Source organism: Rhododendron vialii, chromosome 8a (assembly GCF_030253575.1).
Source record: "Rhododendron vialii isolate Sample 1 chromosome 8a, ASM3025357v1".
Lineage (NCBI taxonomy): Eukaryota > Viridiplantae > Streptophyta > Magnoliopsida > Ericales > Ericaceae > Rhododendron > Rhododendron vialii.
In genome coordinates this window covers 29,492,401-29,518,477 of record NC_080564.1, presented here as the reverse complement: position 1 = coordinate 29,518,477, position 26,077 = coordinate 29,492,401, and the positions used below count along the sequence as shown (strand labels likewise).

Here is a 26,077-nt window from a genome sequence, read left to right as displayed (position 1 = left end):
ATTATGAGAGTTCTAGAGACAAATTTTGATTATGTTTCTTTAGAATAATATGATCATAATAAAAATATCTGCACACCCGTTCAAACGAATTAAAAATTGAAACACTTAATTTTTTAATATATAAACGGTCTCAAAAAATTAAGTGCTTAAATTTTCACTCTGTTTAAATCGGTGCAAAGATCTTGTTATTCTGATTATATTGACAAGATCTTTGCACTGATTCAAATGGAGTGAAAATTTGAGCACTTAATTTTTTGAGGCCTTTTATATATTAAAAAATATGGTTAAAAAATTAAGTGCTTCAATTTTTAATCTATTTGAATGGGTGTGAAAATCTTATTATTTTAATCATATTATTCTAAAGAGACATAATCAAAATTTGTCTCTAGGGCTCTCATAATCATATTTCTATTCCATAGGATTGCAAATGGCTGGTTTCGATTTTTTTTTTTAAAACTAAAACAACAACATTTTAGGGGTTTCGTAGGGGCTACCGTGCCCATGGGGGCAGCAGAGCCCCCGGGTCCCCCTACTTTTTAATTTATTTCTTTATTTAATTACTTATATCTTATTTATTTAATTTCTATAAATACACCCTTTGTATATTTACAAATTGTAACGCCCCAATTTTTGAAAAGAAAATCGGAGGTTTTAAATATTGATTTCTAAAAATTTATTGATTTAAAATTCAAAATCCAAACCGGATAATTCACCCTAAAGTTTCGTATATTACAAATTATCGTTGAAATACTGAAAATAGTCTTTGTGGTAATAAACTAAACAAAATAACAGAGCCATCTTCTAAGTTTGATACGGATCCCAAGCATATTCTGGCTCAGCTCCCACCTCTGGGTTCTCTTCAGCATAAAACTGTTCACCTTCGGGATTTGGTGTCTCTTCTTGATTATCTGCAAAATCTGGCACGGAAGCCAGGCAATCCGTACCTGAGTGAACAAGTTCACCCCGTAGTATAATCCAACCCAACTACCCTTCTTACTTTACAGTTAGCAAGCAGCAGGAATAATAATAGTGCGAAAAAGTAATACAGAGTTTGTTCCACATAAATCAGTTCATTACTATCCATTAACTTGACGTGAAATCTAAGATCTCCTCCGCGGGATCTTTCCTCCCTCAACCGCTAGCCATGCTCGGTCCCATGAGGTCACTTCCCTTTGCTGTCGTAGATGCATCTAAGTTATGTACCTAGTATGCATCCCAATAACTACAACAAGGGGAAAGCTTATCATGCCTGAATCACAACTAGGGTTCGCCTATCTTATATACCACTTCACCATCATCACTGGACGCACGCCATTTTATCAAATCATCACTGGACACACGCCAGCACTGGACACACGCTAGTTTATCAACTCATCACTGGACACACGCCAGTTTATCAATTCATCACTGGACACACGCCAATTTCAATCTCATCACAAATCTCAACATCACGCCTGCAGGCAATCTAGAAATAAAACTTTTCAATTCATCCATTATCTAGTATCGTCTAGGTGAATTCTACTCGCATATCACCCCATGTCTCTATGGTCCAATCTATCACTCAAATCGATGCAATATACAACAAATCAATAATAATTAAAACAATTAATGAACAATGTAATCACGCAACTTATTATGAACGGGCCGTTGCCCTTAATCTTGTATAGTCACAATGTCAATAATAAAGTAAGAGTTTTAAAAGGAATTTAAAAGGAAAATTTTCTAGACTTTTATTAATTAATTCTAAGATAATAGATTAATTAAAAACTAATTAAATACATTAATTGGATAAAAATATTGAAACATTTGTCATGACTTTAATAAGAGTCCTAAAGGTCCTATGCAACCAGTGGAGTGTCAAAAGTTGGGTTCGGAGGGTCACAGGATTTATTTAAATAAAGACGTTAAATAAAGTGACCAAAAGTGAAGTAAATAGATAATAAATACTTTACAAAATAAAATATGTTACGGTTAACAAAATTTCATCTTCAGAATATAGAGAGTCGAAATAAAATTATTCGGGCATTTATAATAATGTTTATAAGGTCGTAAATATTTTTTAATTGAAAACACTGTAAAAATAATAATAAATAGTAAATTAAAAAAAAATATGCAATTAACAAGATAACATCTTTGAGGTGTGAGGAATCAAGGAAAAATAGTTTGGGTGTTAAAAATATTATTTGAAAGGTCGCAAATATTTTTCGTTTGTAAACTTTGATAGATAACAAACAAATAATTTAATAAATAGATAATCAAATAAAAAAAATATGATCTTAACAAGTAATGATCTTTGGAGTGTGAAAAGTCTAGGAAAAATAGTTCGGGGGTCGAAAACGATTTTTGGAAGGTCGAAAAGTCGATTCGAAACGAAACAGGTCAAACCGCAAGGTCTGACCGGTCAACCTCGCGGTGGAGTCTTCTACCGCAAACTTGACCCTGGTTCTTGCGGCCCGCAGGTTGCGGCCGCAAGGTTGAAGGCAGAAACGTATTTTTTTTGTTTTGGGCTCGGTTTTCGATGCATGGGTTCGTTCGGGCTATTTGGTTACGCATAAAAATAATAAATATACTTAGAGGAGTATTTGGAAGGGATTATAATACCTCGAATCGGATCGAATTGATTTAAAACCAAAACTTGAATTTTTGGGAAGATGACTTCGGTTTTGGCGATCGGAGGACCTTGGGCTCAAATTGAACGATGCTTGGGGGTGCTTGGGGTTGAGGGAAGTGATTGGAATGATTAATTCGGGTTTCGGGTGGCTTTGGAATGCAAACCCACTTTTCTCTCTCTTTCTTTCTCTCTCTAGAACTCCATGGATTGGAGTTTGATTTTTCTTCGATTTCTCTCTCTCTGGACTGGTGGGGCGTGGGGAATTTTGTGGTATGCCCTAGGGTCGGAGTAATGGGGTATATATAAGAGAATTTATTTGATAAAAGTGATAAAATTGAGTTTTAATGGAATTCTAACTCTTGGCTTCAGATGGACGAAAAAGAGTGGAGATGTGATCAGGGAGAGGGAGTAGAGTTTGAGTAGGAGAGAGAGAGGTGGAAGGAATTTCGTAATATGCATGCATGCAATTAAAAAAATTAAAATAGGATAATTAGAATAGGATAATTATGTTTGTATAAATATATCCTATTAAAGAATAATTAATTTTTATTATCAATAATACTAATTATATGATATTATTATTAATAAAAATATCAGGTTGTTACACAAATATAATTCAAAAATTAAGTACTTTAATTTTCAATTCAATTAAATCAGAGCAAATATCGTTTTTTTTTTATTATTTTATTTTAAATGGTCATAATGAATTTTTTGGTTTAAAGCCTTTCAACGAACACCCTAAGACTCATTATTTAGTTTCAAAACTCTCTTAGGGTGTCCATTGAAAGGCCTTTGAGTCAAAAATTTATTATGACCATTTAGGATGAAACGATCAGAAAAGTAACAACTTTGCACCGGTTCGAAATGATTAAAAATTGGAATACTTATTTTTGTAGCTATATTTTTTAATCTATAAAGGACAAAAAAAAGGGAAAAAAAACAGTCGGATAAACATGATCAATTGAAATACTTTTTTCTTTCTCTCAATTGCTTTACAAAACTTAGAATTAGACTTGAACCTATTGTGTAAGAAAGAAAGAACAAATTTTTTAAATGTGAGAAATAATAGTTTGATTAATAGCATGGTTACTTAGGCTTTCCTCACAGACTATGTACACAAAAAATTTTAGGAACGCCGCAGTGAAAAATTCGGAGCGGAACAATAGATGACTACAACTTTTCAATTTCAGATAGTTGGTCATTTGAAAATGATGTTCGTAGTGGAAAGAGCATCTCCTATAAATAGTCGCGATTATACACCGGAATTTACCACAAACCAGAATTCATTGTTAAGACAAATTAATTAACTAATTAAAATAATATAAATTTATTAAATATAAAGTCAATTTTAATTGAAAATAGAATTTCAGTTAACCAAAAAAAAAAAGAAGGGAGGTAAATGGAAAAAGAAATAAATAAAGAAAATAATTAAAAATTAAAAAGGAAAAAATAATTTCAAACTGAAAAAATAAATAAAAATAAAGAGAAAAAAAAGAAAGAAAGAACCAAACTGGAAGAAAAGAAAGGTAGAAAGAAGGACCGGGGGGGGGGGGGGGGGGCCGGCTTGGGGTTCCTTGCGGACTCGGGGATCCAGCAGCTCTAGCTGCACTGTTGGAACTATAGGGCACCAAAACGACGTCGTTTTGGTGCGAAATGAGGATGCCACTAAAGCCATCAAAATTACGTCGTTTTGAGCCAAGGAAACAAACCACCCTCAGTGCTGAGAAAAAAAATTAAATATTTCAAATTTCAATCCGTTTGAATTGGTGGGAAAATTTTATTTTTCTGATCATTTTATTTTAAAGAGTCATAATTAAATTTTGACTATATGGCTCTCGTTAATTAGCCATAAAAAAGTCGTAGTACTAAATATCTCTTAGGGTTAACTAACGAGAGCCCTAAAGCCAAAATTTAACTATGACTCTTTAGAATAAAATGATCAGAAAAATAAAATCTTTCCACCGATTCAAACGAATTAAAATTTGGAATACTTAATTTTTTAACTATATTTTTTAATATATAAACTGTCTAAAGAGGTATACGTTGAAAAATTAATATATAAAAAATTAAATGCTCTAATTTTCAATCCGTTTAAACCGGTACGAAGATCATATTTTTCTGATCATTTTATCTTAAATGGTCATAATTAATTTTTGGCTCTAGGGCTCTCGTTAGTTAGCCTTAAGAGATATTTGGTTCTACGATTTTCTTAGGGCTAATTAACGAGAGCCATATAGTCAAAATTTAATTATGACCCTTTAAGATAAAATGATCAGAAAAATATAGTAACGCCCCCAATTTTGGGTACATTAATAAGGCATTTTATTACAAAGACAAAGTGAGTTTGGCTCATTATTATATTACAAAGTCTTACAATAGTACTTTTATCCAACAAGGGAGAGAACTAGGGTTCCTAACTACTGCTCCGCCTGCTCTTCCATCCTAGCAAACTCCTTGGCTCCGAAGGCCTTCAATGTGTACAGCTCTCCCTGTTCATCTATGAGGTCTGACACATTATATCGGCGTCGCCACCAATATAATATGTCAGGGTCACCAAAAGATAACACCGTGAATTACAAAAGCTCAATAGAGTAACCCATACCCACTAACCCTTAACTTACGAGCAAATGATCATAAATTCAATGCTTTGCACATAGTTCATACATATTCGACAAACAGTTAACAATAACACATCCGCATTCACTATTTAACTAACGTTGGTGTCCATGATTTTTCGAGTTTCTCCTACGCGACTCATCATAGACCGTGTCACCATTTTTCACATTTCATAACCATATCAACATTTTCAAAATCGTTTTTACACACCCAACCTCGGTTTCGCCGTTCCTGTCTTCCGAGTATCCTCATAATGGTTCCGCCGCACCGGGTTTCCATTGGCACACAAAACTTTACATTGGCTCATCTCCGCGGATAACCAAGCTACATTACCAATGAAGCTACCACGTCTGGCCACATTGGCAATCTTCACAATGGGCTACCATGTCCGGCCACATTGTGGTTTTCACAAATATTAAATTACCTCCAATGAGACTACCACGTCCGGTCCCATGGCAACACACACCACACAATGGGCTACCAAGTCCGGCCACATTTCGATTTTCAAAATCCTTACACACAATGGGATACCACGTCCTGCCATATTGCGGTATCGAAACACATCTTTTCATTAATCACACCCTAGGTGTCATGTTTCTACTTTCTCGATTTTCGTGTTTCGTTTTCATGTATTAACTCCGCGGTAGGACTTCATATGTAATCATAAATCATTTATTAAAATCTTGAAACTAAACATCAAGATCATCCAACTCAATATTATACCACAAGTAATGCAAGCAATTCATGTATGCATACTCATAACCATCCTAAAGATCAAAATACGAATACTTCTAAACGAGCGATAAATTTCTATCTTTCAAAAATCAATTCTTTCCTCTTTTGTGGAAAGTTCAAAACAACACATGTTTATTGAAGTAAAGGTTCATTATTCAACATATTCATACCACTATTAGCAAAACGAGTTTGTTAATCATCATGCATTCTAAACATAATAATCGATAGATAACCTTATCTACTTAAAAATACTTCAAGTTATACTTTGAACTAAAGAGTAAAGACATTCTACTTTCTAACATACGGTTCTACATGTAGAGTTGGTGAACAAGGAATCCTACATATACTTAGAGATAGCGTATATGGGACTCTACCTTACTTCTTGGCGGTTGGTCGGTTTTGAGAATTGGTTGTCGGTTTTTCGAATCGGCGGCGTAACGGCTCCGAAGTGCTTCGAAAGGAAGAGAGTTAGATTTTCTCTTCCTCGAAACAATTTTGCTAACTAAAATAGGCTACTTAAAAGATTTAGGGGTGGTTTTTGGAGGTGGTTTGGTAGTAACTCTTAAGAACTTCAAAAAAACTTAAGAAACTTGAATTTTGGAACAAAAGAAACTTAAAAATTATAGAGAGAAGTTGGAGTAAGGAGTGAAGGTATAAGAAATGACTTGGAATGACTTGCTATTTATAGGCCAAGGCTCCTTCCTCCCCTCTCTCATCCGAATCTCTCTCTCTCTCTCTCTCTCTCTCTCTCTCTCTCTCTCTCTCTCTCTCCTATCTTGGATTTTTATCATGCTTTGGTTGAAAGATCAAGAGTTGCTTGCACTTTTCTACCTAGTTCTAGGCTTGCATGGCTAGATTTAATACTTTGGATTTGATTTGGAAAGATTTGATGGAGAAAGAGTGATGGTTCAAAAATTGAGTGAATAGGTAAATATATAAGGACAATGAAAGTATGTAGGAAGATCATGTTATGGTACCCTCCAAATCTCTCCCATATCTTTCCAAATCTCTCTCCAATCTCTCCCTCATTCTCTCTCTCGGCCTCCCTTTCCCTCTCTCCTCTCGGCTTTTTATCTCTCTATCTCTCTCTCTCTCACACACACACACACACATATATATACACACACATTTCTATGTACAAGTAATATATATAAGAATGTACTTAAGGTACTATATAATCTTTTAAGATTTCCTATGCCAAGATTTTCTTAATAAACAATTCTATTAAACACGCGATCTTATTATATATATACACACACACACACACGTCCAAGTATATATATAATAGTACTATGAAATCTAGTAAGACTTCCAAGTATCCAATAAAAAATTATAAAATCAAAATCTTTTATTAAAATAGTCCAAACTGACACATGCTTCATTATAATACTAGATTATGTACTTAGGAAATCTAAGGTATTAAATCTACTAGGTACACACACACACACACACACACACACACACATATATATATATATAAGTATATCATCACGTGGAAAATCTAGGAAATGATTTATTTAGTAAATCCTAATACTTGTTGGAAGATTGACTTTATTATCCAAGGGATAATATTTTCCCTAGTAGTTATTGACCGATTGTTAATGGAGTGAAGTAATATCTACTTAAATAATGCTTATATATCCTTTTAGGCATGTGTATATATACCTATATATAGCTATATATTTGTACTTAACAATCTAACATAGATATTTTTTTAATAGAAAGTCTATTGTCCAATGAATAAAAGTTTTTCTAACTTTTATCGTCCAATGGGTAAAGATCCAAGATGACAAATATAACTTGATTGACTAGTCATATATATATATATATATATATATATATGTGTGTGTGTGTGTGTGTGTGTGTGTGTGTGTGTGTGTGTGTGTGTGTGTGTGTCTATAATAATAACCTAGGTCCAAAAGGTTTTATTAGGGTTTGAAAGGTTCAAAAGATTCAAGAAGGTTCAAAAGGCTCATCTAGGGTTAGGAGAAAGTAACTAGATGAATTGGTAATTAGGTTTTTCCAACTAATTGGTTAGAAACTAACTATATTGGCCAAGTAGGACTTGTAATCAAGAAATGAATTTTTAAAGGGCTAAAATCTAATTATGACGGATTTTTAGAAATTAAAAAGGGATTTCAAAAGTAATCCAAGTAATAAAAATTCAAATTTTTAACGAAATTTTTATTTACCAAAAATCAGGGTTGTTACAAATACGATCTTCGTACCGGTTTAAATGGATTGAAAATTAGAGCACTTAATTTTTTATATATTAATTTTTCAACGTATACCTCTTTAGACAATTTATATATTAAAAATATAGTTAAAAAATTAAGTGTTCCAAATTTTAATCCGTTTGAATCGGTGGGAAAATTTTATTTTTCTGATCATTTTATTCTAAAGAGTCATAATTAAATTTTGGCTCTAGGGCGGGCTCTCGTTAGTTAACCCTAAGAGATATTTGGTTCTACGACTTTCTTAGAACTAATTAACGAGAGCCGTATAGTCAAAATTTAATTATGACTCTTTAGAATAAAATGATCAGAAAAATAAAATCTTCTCACTGATTTAAACTTAAAACACTTAATTTTTTTTTCTTAGAACTTAGGATGATTTGTTTTAGGGCAAATTATAGTTACCCCCCTCTAACTAACCCTAGTGTACACTTACCCACCTCTAACTTTTTTTTTGGCACTTAACCCCCTCAAATTAACTGAAATTCAAACGGTCATAACTTCAAACGGTCATAACTTCTTCGTCCAAAATCGAAAATATGCAAATTATATATCGATTTCGAGGTCTTGAAGTCAGCTTTCTAATGACACTAAAATCACATCATGATTCAAAGCACACAGAAAGTTATGATCAAAACGGTCTTTCTGTCTACCAGCCCTTACTCTTTTGATCATAACTTTCTATGTGCTTTGAATCGTGATGTGATTTTGGTGTCATTAGAAAGATGACTTCAAGACCTCGAAATCGATATATAATTTGCATATTTTCGATTTTGGACGAAGAAGTTATGACCGTTTGAAGTTATGACCGTTTGAAGTTCAGTTAGTTTGAGGGGGTTAAGTGCCAAAAAAAAAAGTTAGAGGGAGATAAGTGTATGTGAGGGTTAGTTAGAGGGGGTAACTATAATTTGCCCTTTGTTTTATTTTGATGGCTTCATTCGGCAACAAAGCACCCCAGGTAACACGGACGCCGAGTCTCTGCAGTACCCAAAAAGGGCTGGAAACTGCAATCCCCCAAAACGACGTCGTTTTGGGGGCAAGTTACACGCAGCCAAGGCAGGAGGAGGAAGAGTGGAAAACGTGAAGGGGAGGAAAATTATACAGTGCTTTTGCCTTCCACAATTCTTGTAAGCCCGCATCTTCTTTTATCCTTAAATCTCTTTCTCTCCCCCCCGAACACATGCATTTCCCTGAAACCCAATCACCAAACCCACAAAAATCTGTCTGTTTTCTCATTCCCCTCTGTTCCTCTTTTAATTTCTCAACTCCCAAGTTTCAAGAATGGCATCTAAGAAACAGAGTGGAAGACCCATTCTCTCAATCTCTCTCTCTCTCTACAAATTATGTGCAGTATCAACAAAATAACCTCATAAAACATCCAATCATATAATTACAAATTCTTCCCACAATCAATCTAGACTACTGTTTGACTGTTTAAATGTGAACGATCCAGCCTTTTTTTGGATGAATTTGTTCTTTATTCCGATGTTCTAACTTGATGTAGCCAAAAATAGACGAAAATCATCTTCAAGGTCTTAAAAATGGACACAATCGGTGAACTATTTTCTGGAGGGGAGAGCTTTGAGAGAATAATGGAGAAAGAAAGAAAGAAAGAGGAAGTGGGTTTGGGCGAGAGATTGATTGTTGGGAACATAAAATAAGATGCGGGCTTATAAGAATTGGTGGAGGCAAAAGCACTGAATAATTTTCCTCCCCTCAGGTTTTCCATTTTTCCTTCTCCTGCCTCGGCCGCCTGTAACTTGCCCCCAAAACGACGTCGTTTTGGGGGCTGCAGTTTCCAGGCCTTTTTGGGCGCTGCAGGTTCAGCGTCCAAGTAACACCCAACCTCCAAGTAACATCCTCATTCGGCGCTCTTCCCCGACCGACCCCCCCCCCCACCCCAACATCCTCATTCGGCAACAAAGCGCCCCAAGCCGCCGCCCCCTCCCCCCCCCCCCCCCCCTTCCCAAAGAGCTTGCAAAGTCCCTGAAAGAACAAACACCTTCATCGATTCTCCGACCGGCAGGTGTGTTTCGATTTTTCTCTCTCTTTCTCTCTAGATCTTTCTCTGTCTCTCTCGATGTCTCTATGTCTCTCTCTCCGTGTATGTTTGCGTTTATGCTGGTATTCTTACGTTTTTTTTTGGAACAATTTTTATGAGTCCTACTATATGTAGATGGCCGCGCCGGCCGTCTCTGGCCACCGGACAGTCGATCCGAGCCGTCCAAAAATTCTAAAAAAAAAAAACCGAGGGGTCAACTCGAGAATTAATGGCATCCAATGTATGTAGGGTGTTGGGTGTGTTAGATCAAACACCCTTTTTTTCGCGTATGTATATGTCCCCCCGCTCGGTTTTTTTTTTGAGAATTTTTGGACGGCTCCGATCAGCCGTCCGATGGCCAGAGACGGCCCGGCGCGGCCCTCGGTACGTTTTATGTGGGGAGTTGGTCGATACATATAGGTTTTCTGTAGAAGGAAAAAAAACCAAGAAACAGAGTGAATAAAACTAGACTGTTCTCAAGAATGTAGTCCATAGCTGCTGCGTCCCTAAAGTTGAACACGAGAATCAAACAAATATTAGTAGGTATTAAGAATGTTTATAAATTTGTGCAATTGGTTGCTGATATTGATGTTCTGTAATGAGGTTGAAGATGTGCTGGTTATATTATTTTGATATTTGTTGTGTTTCTCTTGGTCTAATTGCCATTGCGGCTGTAAAAGATTGATTCCTTTATTATGGGTTATTTGAGGGTTTGCTTTGGCTAATCATTTTTTTTGGTTTCGTTGTTAGAGGCTTTACTTTGGCTTATCCCTCACACAATCGGATTAATTTTTTGGCTAGTCCCTTTTTACATCTATGAGGTAAAAGGCTTAGTTTTCTCAATAGGGCGAGGAATGGTAATAGCCATTGGTTGCAAACCTGAGAAATGTCACTGAGTGTAGTTGTGGTTTATTAGTTATATATTGGATGAGGGAATGAGATCCGTGTAGGACATGTCTACTTCATATTTTCCTATAACATGCATGAAAAGGTCTAAAGACAACTAGTAAACACCATTTAAGATTCTAAAAAATGGAAGTTACATATTTCGGATTTTAAATATTACGGTGTATTCCTATATCCTTGAAATGAAATTTGAATGACTCTGATACTTAGACACATACTCGCACCCAACATCTACACTTGAGTTCATGTAAAATAGATGGCCAGGCGGAAAAAGTATGATGATCGGAAATGAAGAGAGTTGGCCTGTCACATAGATGTGGGGTTGAGCCTGCCTGATCTTTTCCCAATTGCTGTTTAAAAATTCCAATTCTAGCTTGTTTTCTTGCATCCAAGTAGAGTTGATAATGGGCTTTCACTATATCTCTCATCAAAGGGTCATAACTAGAAAGCCATCCTTGGCGTTTGCTCATTCCAGTTATAGCTTTTTGTAACCTGTCACAGATGTTGGAATGTAGATACATTCTCAAACAAATGTCTATTTATGTATGTTCTACGTATCGTTGTTACTGTAAATATCGTCCATCTATGCTTTTATTTTTCATGTGAATTCAAGGGGCTAGAGGAGGCGATGAGCATTGTGAATAGGATATTTAGTACACATTTACTGGAGTAAATCATAGAACAAAAGGCTCTTTCTTTTCCCTTTGTAGCATAGAAGGTGAATAATTGTTCTTCCTTTGCAAGTTCATACAACCACTTCATAAACTTAATAATTAGTTGAAGTTGGTGGTCTTCTCTTTCATGTAACATTTATGGTTTATACTTCACAGCTATGTTGCTCGGACTCGGGTATAGGAATCGGGTGCAGGTACATATCTAAGGGTCGAACATCTCAAAGTTGAAAATAGAGGATTCGGGGATATGTATCGAAATTTGGATACGGGTTTCGTCGAATTTATTTTTTTAATTAATGTATTACTATTATTTATAATTTAATATCTAAAATATTAGAAAATCTATTTATGGATTCTTTGTTTTGTGATAAAATGATAATAGAAGCCCATAAAAAATTATGGAACCAACTTAATCGCCCAAATGTATAAGCCCAATAGTGGCCCAAAAAGAATAAATAGGTACATTATACAACCTAACAAGCCCAATTGGCAGCCCAAAAGGATAAAATAAACCCTAAATCATAAAAGGAGAAAAAACAGCCACGTTCTTCTTCGATTGTCTTCTTCCACATGCTTCCATGATCGTCTTCCACAACTATCGTCTTCCACGCCTATGTCTCCCGGTACTACTCCTTTTTCCTCTTCCTTTCTTCTTCTTCTCCCTCTTGTTCTCTTCTTCTTCTTCCTCGATCAACCAAACCTGCACAAAGTTCACGTGTCCAGATTTTTTCAACCGGATCCCGTACGAATCTCTCACCCGTACCCGGGTCGGGTCGGGTCGGGTCGACACGGGTACTCCACCAAAAATGGCGAGTCCGCGTAACATAGCTTCACAGTTGCAAGGCAGTGACGCCATTGTGATAATTGTTTTGGCCTTTCCGTGCACCATTCATCCGTATAAAAACTGTAGCATAAATAATATAGAAAGCAAGGCATGTGGCACTACGTATGCAGCACAACTAAAATTCTCTTTAATTAAATTTTTTATATATATAAAAGAATGCATTCTTTCTAATTCCAATGTTATTCTATGTTTCTTTTATTTTCTCTGTTTTGCTAGTGCTTGATCCGTTTGGAAACAGGGTGACACCACTAAGTGAATAGCTTTTTTGTTTGCACTAATTAGTTTGGCGGGAAGGACATAACATGGTGGATCGGGTTAGTGCATTGCCAGATGAAATTGTGAGTATTATCTTGTCCCTCCTGCCAATAAAAGAAGCAGGAAGCACTAGTGTCCTTTCTCGGAGGTGGATAAATTCATGGAAGCTTTTTACGGGTAGTCTGAATTTTGATGGTTCAAAGACAATGTTGCGCATGATAAAAGCGATGAGGACAATGCCGTTGGAGACTGAAAGGGCCAAATACGTAAAGTGGGTTGATCAGGTCTTGAATTTTTATCAGGGACAAACCATAAAGGAGTTTAGGGTGTGCTTTGATTTGGATAAGGATTTTGCATGTATTCTTGATAGATGGGTTAACTTTGCAATAGAAAGGAGAGTTCAAAAGCTTGAATTGGACCTGACGGTATATTCTGGTAGTCGGCAGAGCCTCAATTATTACACTTTTCCATTGAGCCCTATTGGTGTTTCAAGTTTAAATACCTTGACTGCCCTCCGATTGAAATCAGTGGATTTGAGTGAGGATATTCTCACTCATTTGTTATCTAATTGTCCGTTGCTTGAAGAATTATCTGTGTCGTACTCACCGTCTCTGGTTAATGTAATAATAGCTGGTCCTTTCATGATAAAGTATTTGGAGCTTAGCTTCTGTTCTAATTTGCGGAATGTGGAGATTTCGGCTACGAATCTGGTATCATTTGAGTTCTTTGGTCCAAATTTATGCAATCCTCTTAAGAATGTTCCCATGCTCTCTGAGTTATCCATGGGGGGCCATTACTGTGAGAGTGTAGTTTCGACAAACTTTCACGATCTTTCAAAGGTAGTCCCTCAGCTAGAGACGCTCGTGCTGGATCTGGATTGTTTGGTTCGTATGTGTGGTAGTTGGTTTTTTTCACTTTCAACAATGCTACGATGACCATGTTCGGGGACAAAGTTTGGATACCGTGTGAGGTGTCACCATTGCATTTGTAGAACAATAATGCTACACAGACAACACCAAACACAATCTCTCACATAAATTCATGTGGCCGCCCCCCCCCCCCACACACACATATACATGTGGGGCCCTCACATAGTAGTGTGTGTGGGGTCCACATGTATGTGAGAGGTTGTGTTTGGATTGTTGTGTGAGTAGCATTTTTGTTTGTAGAATGTGCTTTACTACAGGATAAATGGGGCACATTCTACCAGTACATTGACACCTTACATGGCACCCAAAATGTGGTCACTAGAGCATTAGTGTTTCACTTTTTTATTCTCTTTACTTCATATGGAGCTAATTATTTTGTGTTGCTGAACATGTTTAGGGGGACCTAAGTTCTTTCGTCCCGAAAACCTTACCTAAATTTCGCAATCTCAAGCAGTTGGAATTAAAAATTGGGGCATATGCAGACAAAAGCATCCTTTTCGTATCTCACTTGATAGACGTATCTCCTTGCTTGTATAAACTTGTGCTGAAGGTAAATCTACTTACTTGACAATGCTTTCCATTTTAGATGATTGTAATTTCACATCTAAGAAGCATAGACACCTCATCACCACGTGTCCATGTCTAACACGGACAAAACATGACTCTTGCCAGACGATTTTGAACATGCTCGATGACACGATGTCTTTTCTTCTTGGGCAGATACGCTTTTTCCAGGCTTCAATATGGAACACGCAGAAAGCTGTACGTTTTGAGAAGAATTTAAGAGATTTATGTAATGTAGTGTTTTGGTTTCCTTATCCAAAAAGAAAGAGGATGACGCTAATCTGTTGCTTTATGTGGCAGGATATTGCCTGTTTGGGAGGAAAGCGAAAGGAGGTTACAAGTGGGCGATTTGAAAGCCTCGAAGTGGTAGAAATTGTGGGGTGGGTTGGTAATGCGGCTGACATGGAGCTTGCCGTGTACTTGCTTGAGAAGGCCGTGTCGCTTGACAAGATGATCATTGATCCTGGACATCCTACTCTCTTGATAAGGTCAGTGTTTCAAGAATCGAGGAAAAAGGGTGAGGATGCTGCTAGAGAACGTGCCAAGCAGCTGGAAAGGAAACTACCCGCAGGAACTAAATTAGTGATATATTAATGTTTAGAAATTGTCAGCTAAAGATTTGATCGACTTTGAAACTATTCGTCACGATTGCATGTCCTGCTCACGTGCAAGTATTCACTATTGGTATTGTGAGAAGTTTTGTAGTAGTTTATGAGGTAGTACTAGGCATTTCTCTTGCACCAAAAAAGAAAGAAAGAAAAGGTACTAGTACTAGTATTACCTTCATGAGGATCTGATGATTTCTTTTATTTGCATCTGATAGTGATGTTTATGGCAACTTATCCCGTCATCAGTCCTATCTCCCTCACTATCAACTTCTTGATCTAGAAATTTGTTGATTTGGATTACGTTATTTGTCTTTAATAAACTAGGTTTTTGCCGTCGTGTAAGCACGAAGATTTCGTGCCCGTGGAAGTGCTTTTATATACCACAATTTGCAATTTTAATGAAATAACACAAAATTATAAAACAATCTCAACACATAATCACATGTAGTCTTTCATGAATTTATTTTGTATTTAATAGTTTCTACAATTCTCCTCCATCAAGATTCTTTTTCTCCCAATAATTTCCAACCATGACACAACGCACAATCTCCAATCACTTCTTACTTTTGTGACAATTGCTTTATTAACGTCTATTCTGTTTCAATTTGGCCACGAATAACCCCAGGGTACCTATTGTCCAATTTCTACGTTTACGTAATAATTCAAATTAAAATAATCCATGTAATAATCAACAGCATATAAAACTCACAAATACAATAACTGACATAACAATATTCTAATTTATTAAATATTAATTGACGAATTAGTCAAAATAAGCATACGACGGCTTGAATAAAATCATTATCTTAAAAAATAATATTTTCCCTTTTCTTTTACCAAACTAATAATATCAACTTATATAGTATTCTCGAAATCATTTATTCTATTTCTTTATTATCACAAAATAAATATTTAGTCAAATAATTAATTACTACATTTAAAATTAAGTCTATTTCTCACATTTAGAATATACAAAACATTTCCACTATTTTTCTATTTAAAATATTATCTTTAACTATCATATTATTATCCATAGATTTTCCAAACTAATTTTTATTCGAAAGTGCATATTACTAAATTTAGTATTTACTTAACTTTATATTTTTTTAAAACAAAATACAATAAATGTTTAATATTAGATCTGTATAATGAGGTGATATGAGACTAATATGGCCAATAATATATTTTGAGATTAGCTTATAAGTAGTAACTTTTTTTTTTTTTTTTGCTAAAAGAAAATATCTCCTCATTTACATTTTAAATCCAAATCCTATTTAATTATTATATAATTACTACATAAACTACGATTATTTCGATAAATTTATTAATCGCATAATTCTTCACGTACACATGAATTTCAATACCACAATCCACCATAACTTATTATCTACGCAATAATCAAAAACCATCCAATTTAATGCAAGGCCTGCCAAAAACTTTTCAATACAAATAGGACTAAAAGTTAATGAAAACTGGACTAAACATTAATTAATAAATTAAATTCAGGTTACCATCTACATCAAATATTAAGTTTTGGTCCTATTTCCATTAAAATAGAGATTAAGGTTTCGGGTTTCCGAAAAACTACCTCAAACGCGATTCGAAGCTCGGGTAAGTGTTGCACGGTGTCCGTAGATTGCTGTGGTGGTTCCAAAATCTCTAGGTGGCGTCCAGCGACACTCCGGCTGGGCCCTCGGCGGCAACGCGGGTGTGAAACCCCGCGGCTGTTTTTTTTTTTTAAAAACGCTGATGGAGTGAGGGAGTTGCGGTGGTGGGGTTTCGAGGTGGCTGCGATAGTGGTGGCGTCGGGCGGAGTGGTGGCCGAAAGGGGTGATGGCGGTTCGGTGGGGTGATGGCGGTTTGGTGGGGTGAGGACTGGAAGGTAAATAGGGCAAAATCAATGGGCAAATTGGTCCAAATTGAAAAGTGTCCAAAACCTTTCAATGTTCTTTTATTATTAGGTTAGACTAGGTTTTGGCCATCATGCTCGCATGAAGATTTTGTGCCCGTGGAATATCTAAAATAGGATTATTTGAAGGCAAAACTGTGCGCAAAAGTGATTTATAAAAATTTACAAGTACTTGAATAATTTCAAAGTTCAGTAGCTAAAGCAAAAGATTTGTACATATGCTAGATGATGCCTATGCATTTAAGATTGACATAGTGGTAACTTGCAAATTATTCACACCAAAAGATTTGCCTTGATGTCTATTTTGCTAAGATTGCTTGATGGCATTAGGTGGGAGCACTATTCTTTCTTGTCTTTGTGTTTCAGAGGCTTCACGGATTCATCTCCTTCCATGTCGCTGTGGCATGTAGACAAACGCCTTTTAAGTTAGACTGTCACAAACTCACCCGCCATCACCTCCAGTGGTTGCTAGTGTCATTCCACTGATGTTCAACTCCATCTTCCAAACCTGATCACGGAAATATAATATTTGTAAGGGACGATTCAACAAGCACATCCTCCCCTACATTATACGCGACCCTTTTTTAAGCAACTATAAAAAAGAAATTAAGAAAAGAGAGCTCTTCAAGACCAGAGAGCAATGTAACCTTTTCCGTTTAGAGCTTTCCATCAAGATTGGGGTTGAATCTAAGGTGCCATATTGCAATTCGCTTGTGAGTCCTAGTTGCTATTACCTCATATGGCCTAAAAAAGAAATATCAACCCAAGATAAGAGTCATCTCAAATAATGGTGCTTCTAGCTTGTTTCTTTTTTTTAAGGAACCAGTAACAATCAGAACTAGAATCATGGTATGCTCAAGCAAAACATTGCCCTGAAAATATTTAGTATTTCAAAAGGCCGGAATCGCAGGCATGAGGTTATTTTTACATGTGCCACATACGAAATAAACTTGTATCAAAAGATGGACCCAATGTTACCTGAAAATATTTGGTGCCTAAGCAACCGCATAAATCGGATTGCCCTTTTCCTCAGGTAAAGCTAACTCAGCAACTGCGAGCCATCTTTGGTGATCCTGATCAAATTCCCAAACCTGCAGAGTGTAGAGACCCATATTTTTTTGGACCGTATTTTTCTTTTGCAATCGTATGACTTGTCGAGATAGACGGTATGGATTTACGGTGTGGCGTGTTCGTGAAAGGATATAATGGTAATTATGTGAGAGGTGCACGTGTGTGTGTGGCGCGAGAAGCGGGGGATTCCTCCCCCACCTTTATCTTTTTCCCGGGGAGAATAATTCTCCCATTTCTCACCCTCACTCTTCGGCTCACTGTCTCTCTCTCCTCTCCTCCGAAATTTTTTCTCCTCTCTTCTCTCTTCGATTTCATCCACCTAGGGTGAGATTCCGGACAAGGCCCGAGTATTAAAGTTGTTCTACGGAGCGCGGGCTTTCCGAATATCCAAGAAAAATTACGATCGGGCCACGTGAGAACTCGGTTGACTTGGTCAACGGATTGGGTTTTGCTCAAAACCCATGAGGTAGGGATTTCTTACGCTTGTTATGCGTTTGTATGTTGATTATGTTGATAGATCGTGCTTAAAATCGTTGTTTGAGACTATCCCTTTCATTTCCGAAATTCTGCAGAACAGGGTCTTCGTTGTTGGGGTTTTCTGCCGCCTTAAGCTCATAATTGAATTTTGGTTCCTTCGTATGAAATAGAGTAGACTTAAAGCCCGTTATAATGCCGCTGGAATCACTCGAAACCGTTGAGAATTGAATTTATGGTGATATCTAGAATACTGGTCTGCAATCTGTCTCGTTTTCTGGGTTTCAGCCCACTTCGAACGACCATAACTTCCTCGTCCGATGTTCGTTTTATGCAAACTTTATATCGGTTCGAAGACCTCGAAGTCAGCTTTCATTCGCCACTGGAATCGTCTTAAAACTCTTAGTACACAAAAAGTTATGATCGATTGAGTGGAGGTATGTCAATCTGTCAGGCAGATTCATGTAGCCTCGGTAAACCCCTGTTTAACCACCCTTGGAGTGCAGATTTGATAAGGGTTCCTTCGTGACTTTTAAGCTTCGTTCAATCGCACAACTATTGAGACTGGAATCACTCAAAAATATTAAGAACTCGATTTATAGTGATTTGTAGAAGATTGCCTTGTAATCTGAAAATCTGGGCAGCTCACTGAGCAGTGTTCTTCATTGATTAGCTATGGTTAAACGACCCTATTGGTTATGGGTCCTTGAAGTTTTAAAGATGGGTAAGTTGGTGATGTTTTGGCGTTGGAATCGTTGAAAGTTATTGAGTATGCTATTTTTAATAAATTTTTGAACACGGACTACTCTGCTGAAAATTAGAATATTTGACAATCATTCCTAAGCTTGAAAGATCGTATCGTACGACTCGTCGAACGTATCTGGGCCATTGGTTTTTCGTTAGCATAGTTGGAGTATCGTCGTAAAGGCTATAGTAGCGTGAAGGAGTCCGTGAACGTCGTAGACTATAAGAAATGTTGTGACGTGCTTAATTGGTAGAGGAGTACTTGTTTGATTAAATTGATTAAATGACTTTTGGATTCGATTGAATGATTTGATGTTTGTGGAACGCGGAATGAACGTGATGACAAATAGTCACAAAGAGATCTTTCAGGGCTCTTAAATGAGTAAATGCCTGGCAGGAGCTATATGCTCAAATCGTATAATTTCAGGGCTCTTAAATGAGTAAATGCCTGGCAGGAGCTGTATGCTCAAATCGTATAATTTCAGGGCTCTTAAATGAGTAAATGCCTGGCAGGAGCTGTATGCTCAAATCGTATGCTTTCAGGGCTCGTTATCGAGTAAGTGCCTGGCAGGAGCTTAGGCTCAGACACATGACATGAAATTGGTTTATGAAGTTGATGAAAGAGATTCTGGCGACTGATGATAATGAGAAATGGGATTTGGTGATGAAATGTGGAATGTGAAAGATTGTGAAATTGTACGAGATGTAATGTACGGTACTAAGGCTGTTGTTTATTTACTTAGAATGATGTAGGAATATTGATGGTCCTTGTTTGACATATGAGCAGATAGATCCTTCATATAGGTCGCCTAGAATCCCTGATCATAGTGTGCTACTGTTGACAGTCTTGTGTACTTGGGCTTATCTGTCGTTACACTCTCACTCTAGATGCATAACTCATCATATTTTCCTATAACTTGCGTATAGATTTCTCTACTGGGCACGTGTATGCTCAAACCCTATCATTTTCAGGTACAAAAATAAGGAAGTTGGCATGGCGTGCATATCGTGCTTATTGATCATGTCTTTCAAAGGTATAAAAGAGGCGATTATTTGCATTTGATTCGAAAGGAGTATTTTTGGAAAGACATTTGTTAGAACTGTAATATTATTTTCTTCGGACATTGGTATTTCGATAACTTAGGGCCTCGAGCCAGGGATGTACTCATTGAATTTTATTTGAGAACAGTGAACAGAAAGGTCTTTTGGGGTATTATTTGTATTACAGTGAGGACTTTATTTATTAAAAGTGTTTATTATTTATGTCAAAAATCGAGGGCGTGACAACTTGGTATCAGAGCATATGTTTAGAATACCTAGAGACCGTGGGGAGACTTTTAGTCTCATGGGTTCAAAATTCGTTGCATATTTTTTTTCAAAACACAAGTATGCTTGCATGAATGAGTCGGTACATTATTGAGGTGTCGCATTTTGTATTATGGTAGAGTGACATTGAGTTGTTGACCTGCATTGGGAAGTTGGAGGCTTGGACCTCATTGTAGTGATTGTGGCTATATTGACGTGTGAAGCAAAATATAAGATAGCATGTGATAAAAGGGATGGAATGTTGATATGACTTATGAGATGAGTGTTAAATGTGTTTTTAATTGAATTGTTTGGATTATGTGTTAAGTTTCAAATGTGTTCAGTTAAGCCTATGTGAGATAAACTGTGTAAGGTATAAGTATAAGGTGAATAATATATGCATTGGGAATTGAGTTAGTGCGTGTCTTGAATGTGTTTGGAAGGTAAAGTCGTGTTGTGGTGATAACTGTGGTTGGTTACTGTAGTTGTAGTTATTGAGACAGTTAATATAAGCATAGGTAGGGCAAGTCGAACCTACATACGAGATATAAGTATCTAAAGTTGAGATAAGAATATGAGGGTTATAGGTAGGGTGTCTAGATACAGTATGTGTCTCCTGGACACCCAGGCGACTACCGATGAGATCCGATTGGAAGAGGCGCTTGATCACCGCTCCTTCTAGATGGAAGTCTCGGAAAGTCAATTGGACACTAGGATTGTGTATAGGTGTTAGATCTCTAGGCTTGAGATAGATGACTCTACGTAGGAATTTCGTAGAAAAATGATGTGCTATGGTGTCGTAGTCTTCATTGTTGAGGTGAATGTCGTGGTGGTGTCGTTTTGATAGGATGGTAAAAAAAAAAAAAAGGGAAGAAGACTTGAGGTGATAGATTTGAGAAGGACTAATGTTTAAATAGTGGTAGTGATAGCAGTGATGGTGATGAGAATAGTGCGGTTGATATTATTGAGGTTGAGTACAATTGTGGTAAATATCTTTGAGGAAAATTGATGTCGTTATGACTACTTAGTTGAAAGAAGAAATTTGTGAGCTGTGAAACTTGTGGTGAGCGGAACTGTTAAAAGATATTGGTGTGAGAGAATTGATTCTTAGGTGAGAAGTAGTTGGAATCTTAGAATGTGATGAGAAGTATAGACATGCTATTTGCAACCCTCTAGTCTTGTTGGTATTTAGGAAGGAGTTTGTAAATTTGTTTGTGCTTGTATTGGTGTTTAAATTTTGGTATCGAGATAATCAATAGTTTTGGAAGTTCGTTAGTGCAACTATTGCACACATTGTGTAGGTATTTGGGTGATGAAATGCCATGTGATTGTAAAGTTGATAGAGAAATGATTAATATTGATGTTGTGTATTTGTTATGTGATATTTGAGATTGTGAAAATGGGAAACATGTGACTTGAGTAGACTAATTGACGAGAGTATTTGAGATTGATGGGTGAACAGAACATGTGAAAGGTATGATGAAGTTGAAAAGAACGAGATTACCATTGGGCTTTCTAGAGCCATGAAATGTGAAGTATTGGATACTTTGCGAGTCCGTGGATACTTGGTGAATCCGTTGGATACTTTGTGAGTCCGTGGATACTTGGTGAATCCGTTGGATACTTTGTGAGTCCGTGGATACTTGGTGAATCCGTTGGATACTTTGTGAGTCTGTGGATACTTGGTGAATCTGTTGGATACTTTGTGAGTCTGTGGATACTTTGTGAGTTGGTGAGTCTGCTGGATACTGAGTGAGTCTATTAATGCGTGGATGTGTTTGGTGTTGTGTAAGCTACTAAATTGTACCGTGGGTTGTTGAAATATTTCGTGAATGAAATGTGCTGTTGTTTAGCTTTAACCTACATGTTTGATTTATTATGTAATCTCAATGCGAGAAATTTGCTTTTAGTATACGATGTAGAATAAACAGTGATGCTTATGTGGGTAGTTGCTACGAGTGTATGCCTTTCCTGAGTAGCAGTAACGATGTTTGGAGAATTGGGTTTAAGGAAAATAGTGGATTGATATTTTACTAGAACGGTTTTAATGTGTGTTGTGAAAAGTTATGTAGAAGGGACGCATTACCATAGAAGTGAGTTTAAGTTTCCGAAAATAGAAACCAGTGGCGATTCTCAGCGGGCTAGGGAATGTGGAGTATTGCTAGACTATTGGTTATGTTGGAATGTTGAATGGACGAAAAAGTAGATGGGGTTTAAGCCGAGTTGGTAAAAGAGTTATATGGGTAGCCAGAGGTGTGAGTTGGTGATTGTGGCTAGCGGTTTTGTTTATATGTGTTTGGTTGTGTTGACAATTATTAGCAGAATCAATAGAATTGAATAAGTTGTGAGGTGTGTTTATTCTTAAAGTCGAGAGAAAGATCAATAGATTGAAGTATAGGCAGTTTGACCATTATGAGTGGATGTTTATAGCTGAGCAATGGGTGATGAGTTATTATGTGGTTTAGAATTCGAGGCTTATTAGTTTTATTCCAATGGAGATTATTTGAGGTTCTTTGGATTGGTGAGTAAAGGTTTGATTCATTGATTGATGTTGATTGAAAAAGATAGAACTTGGAGTTTAGAATTCGAGTTTTTCTGAGCAGCTTAATTTGTCCTTCTAGAAATTTCGAGAAATACTTAGAGAACGTAAGGAGATTGTTTGTTGGATTTTGATGTGATTGTCATGTTGGTAAGTGGAGTCTAAGAATTTTGTACAGATGTGAAGACTTGAGGATTTGATAAAATGATAGTGGTTTGCGATTGAGTGTTGAGTGGTAGAACCATAATAATAGTGAGGATTTCGTGGAGTAATCAGAAAAAAAAAAAAAGAGGGTCTACATAGAAAGGAGAGGATGATGTGATTATTATGAGATGGCAGTATGAGGTTTGGTATTGTGGTTTGTGACTTGGTTGGACTTGGATGAGCAAATTTCGAGGACGAAATTATTTTTAAGGAGGGTAGGATGTAGAGACCCATATTTTTTTGGACCGTATTTTTCTTTTGCAATCGTATGACTTGTCGAGATAGACGGTATGGATTTACGGTGTGGCGTGTTCGTGAAAGGATATAATGGTAATTATGTGAGAGGTGCACGTGTGTGTGTGGCGCGAGAAGCGGGGGATTCCTCCCCCACCTTTATCTTTTTCCCGGGGAGAATAATTCTCCCATTTCTCACCCTCACTCTTCGGCTCACTGTCTCTCTCTCCTCTCCTCCGAAATTTTTTCTCCTCTCTTCTCTCTTCGATTTCATCCACCTAGGGTGAGATTCCGGACAAGGCCCGAGTATTAAAGTTGTTCTACGGAGCGCGGGCTTTCCGAATATCCAAGAAAAATTACGATCGGGCCACGTGAGAACTCGGTTGACTTGGTCAACGGATTGGGTTTTGCTCAAAACCCATGAGGTAGGGATTTCTTACGCTTGTTATGCGTTTGTATGTTGATTATGTTGATAGATCGTGCTTAAAATCGTTGTTTGAGACTATCCCTTTCATTTCCGAAATTCTGCAGAACAGGGTCTTCGTTGTTGGGGTTTTCTGCCGCCTTAAGCTCATAATTGAATTTTGGTTCCTTCGTATGAAATAGAGTAGACTTAAAGCCCGTTATAATGCCGCTGGAATCACTCGAAACCGTTGAGAATTGAATTTATGGTGATATCTAGAATACTGGTCTGCAATCTGTCTCGTTTTCTGGGTTTCAGCCCACTTCGAACGACCATAACTTCCTCGTCCGATGTTCGTTTTATGCAAACTTTATATCGGTTCGAAGACCTCGAAGTCAGCTTTCATTCGCCACTGGAATCGTCTTAAAACTCTTAGTACACAAAAAGTTATGATCGATTGAGTGGAGGTATGTCAATCTGTCAGGCAGATTCATGTAGCCTCGGTAAACCCCTGTTTAACCACCCTTGGAGTGCAGATTTGATAAGGGTTCCTTCGTGACTTTTAAGCTTCGTTCAATCGCACAACTATTGAGACTGGAATCACTCAAAAATATTAAGAACTCGATTTATAGTGATTTGTAGAAGATTGCCTTGTAATCTGAAAATCTGGGCAGCTCACTGAGCAGTGTTCTTCATTGATTAGCTATGGTTAAACGACCCTATTGGTTATGGGTCCTTGAAGTTTTAAAGATGGGTAAGTTGGTGATGTTTTGGCGTTGGAATCGTTGAAAGTTATTGAGTATGCTATTTTTAATAAATTTTTGAACACGGACTACTCTGCTGAAAATTAGAATATTTGACAATCATTCCTAAGCTTGAAAGATCGTATCGTACGACTCGTCGAACGTATCTGGGCCATTGGTTTTTCGTTAGCATAGTTGGAGTATCGTCGTAAAGGCTATAGTAGCGTGAAGGAGTCCGTGAACGTCGTAGACTATAAGAAATGTTGTGACGTGCTTAATTGGTAGAGGAGTACTTGTTTGATTAAATTGATTAAATGACTTTTGGATTCGATTGAATGATTTGATGTTTGTGGAACGCGGAATGAACGTGATGACAAATAGTCACAAAGAGATCTTTCAGGGCTCTTAAATGAGTAAATGCCTGGCAGGAGCTATATGCTCAAATCGTATAATTTCAGGGCTCTTAAATGAGTAAATGCCTGGCAGGAGCTGTATGCTCAAATCGTATAATTTCAGGGCTCTTAAATGAGTAAATGCCTGGCAGGAGCTGTATGCTCAAATCGTATGCTTTCAGGGCTCGTTATCGAGTAAGTGCCTGGCAGGAGCTTAGGCTCAGACACATGACATGAAATTGGTTTATGAAGTTGATGAAAGAGATTCTGGCGACTGATGATAATGAGAAATGGGATTTGGTGATGAAATGTGGAATGTGAAAGATTGTGAAATTGTACGAGATGTAATGTACGGTACTAAGGCTGTTGTTTATTTACTTAGAATGATGTAGGAATATTGATGGTCCTTGTTTGACATATGAGCAGATAGATCCTTCATATAGGTCGCCTAGAATCCCTGATCATAGTGTGCTACTGTTGACAGTCTTGTGTACTTGGGCTTATCTGTCGTTACACTCTCACTCTAGATGCATAACTCATCATATTTTCCTATAACTTGCGTATAGATTTCTCTACTGGGCACGTGTATGCTCAAACCCTATCATTTTCAGGTACAAAAATAAGGAAGTTGGCATGGCGTGCATATCGTGCTTATTGATCATGTCTTTCAAAGGTATAAAAGAGGCGATTATTTGCATTTGATTCGAAAGGAGTATTTTTGGAAAGACATTTGTTAGAACTGTAATATTATTTTCTTCGGACATTGGTATTTCGATAACTTAGGGCCTCGAGCCAGGGATGTACTCATTGAATTTTATTTGAGAACAGTGAACAGAAAGGTCTTTTGGGGTATTATTTGTATTACAGTGAGGACTTTATTTATTAAAAGTGTTTATTATTTATGTCAAAAATCGAGGGCGTGACACAGAGAGATATCAGTCATTAATATTTTTCTGTATCAATCTGACGATGATTTTTGCCAATATATTCTATATGTCTATTTGATCATGGGCCCAATAAGCATGTCTAATATTTGTGCTCA

General features: G+C 36.9%; 1 protein-coding gene and 2 long non-coding RNA genes across 4 annotated transcripts; 2 read left to right on the top strand and 1 right to left on the bottom strand.

Annotated features, from left to right (window-relative positions):
• Nucleotides 1-12,493: 12,493 nt before the first annotated feature.
• LOC131298097 (F-box/LRR-repeat protein 13-like) lies at nt 12,494-15,249 on the top strand. 2 transcript variants are annotated; one of them, XM_058323395.1, is made up of 5 exons: nt 12,494-12,763; nt 12,878-13,800; nt 14,243-14,395; nt 14,566-14,607; nt 14,710-15,249. In XM_058323395.1, the coding sequence occupies exons 2-5, from the start codon at nt 12,964-12,966 to the stop codon at nt 15,001-15,003; spliced, it is 1,326 nt and encodes a 441-aa protein (XP_058179378.1). In that variant the 5' UTR covers nt 12,494-12,763; nt 12,878-12,963; the 3' UTR covers nt 15,004-15,249. The 2 variants fall into 2 exon arrangements, with proteins under 2 accessions (XP_058179378.1, XP_058179377.1); XM_058323394.1 differs by having other exon boundaries at nt 12,494-13,800.
• A 1,815-nt stretch (nt 15,250-17,064) lies between these two features.
• On the bottom strand, nt 17,065-17,898 carry LOC131336271 (uncharacterized). Its single transcript, XR_009202769.1, has 3 exons — nt 17,766-17,898; nt 17,574-17,705; nt 17,065-17,434 (listed from the first exon to the last, which is right to left on the bottom strand). It is a non-coding gene; the product is annotated as an uncharacterized LOC131336271 (long non-coding RNA).
• A 328-nt stretch (nt 17,899-18,226) lies between these two features.
• On the top strand, nt 18,227-25,946 carry LOC131336270 (uncharacterized). Its single transcript, XR_009202768.1, has 4 exons — nt 18,227-18,463; nt 20,188-22,055; nt 22,231-23,922; nt 25,647-25,946. It is a non-coding gene; the product is annotated as an uncharacterized LOC131336270 (long non-coding RNA).
• The last annotated feature ends 131 nt before the right edge of the window (nt 25,947-26,077 follow it).

Bases quoted from the DNA above. Each gene is read 5' to 3' on its own strand.
- LOC131298097 (XM_058323395.1), top strand. From the start codon at position 12,964: ATGGTGGATCGGGTTAGTGCATTGCCAGATGAAATTGTGAGTATTATC. The intron at 14,396-14,565 runs GTAAATCTACTT...CTTCTTGGGCAG, and splicing joins TGTATAAACTTGTGCTGAAG to ATACGCTTTTTCCAGGCTTC. The intron at 14,608-14,709 runs GTACGTTTTGAG...TTTATGTGGCAG, and splicing joins TATGGAACACGCAGAAAGCT to GATATTGCCTGTTTGGGAGG.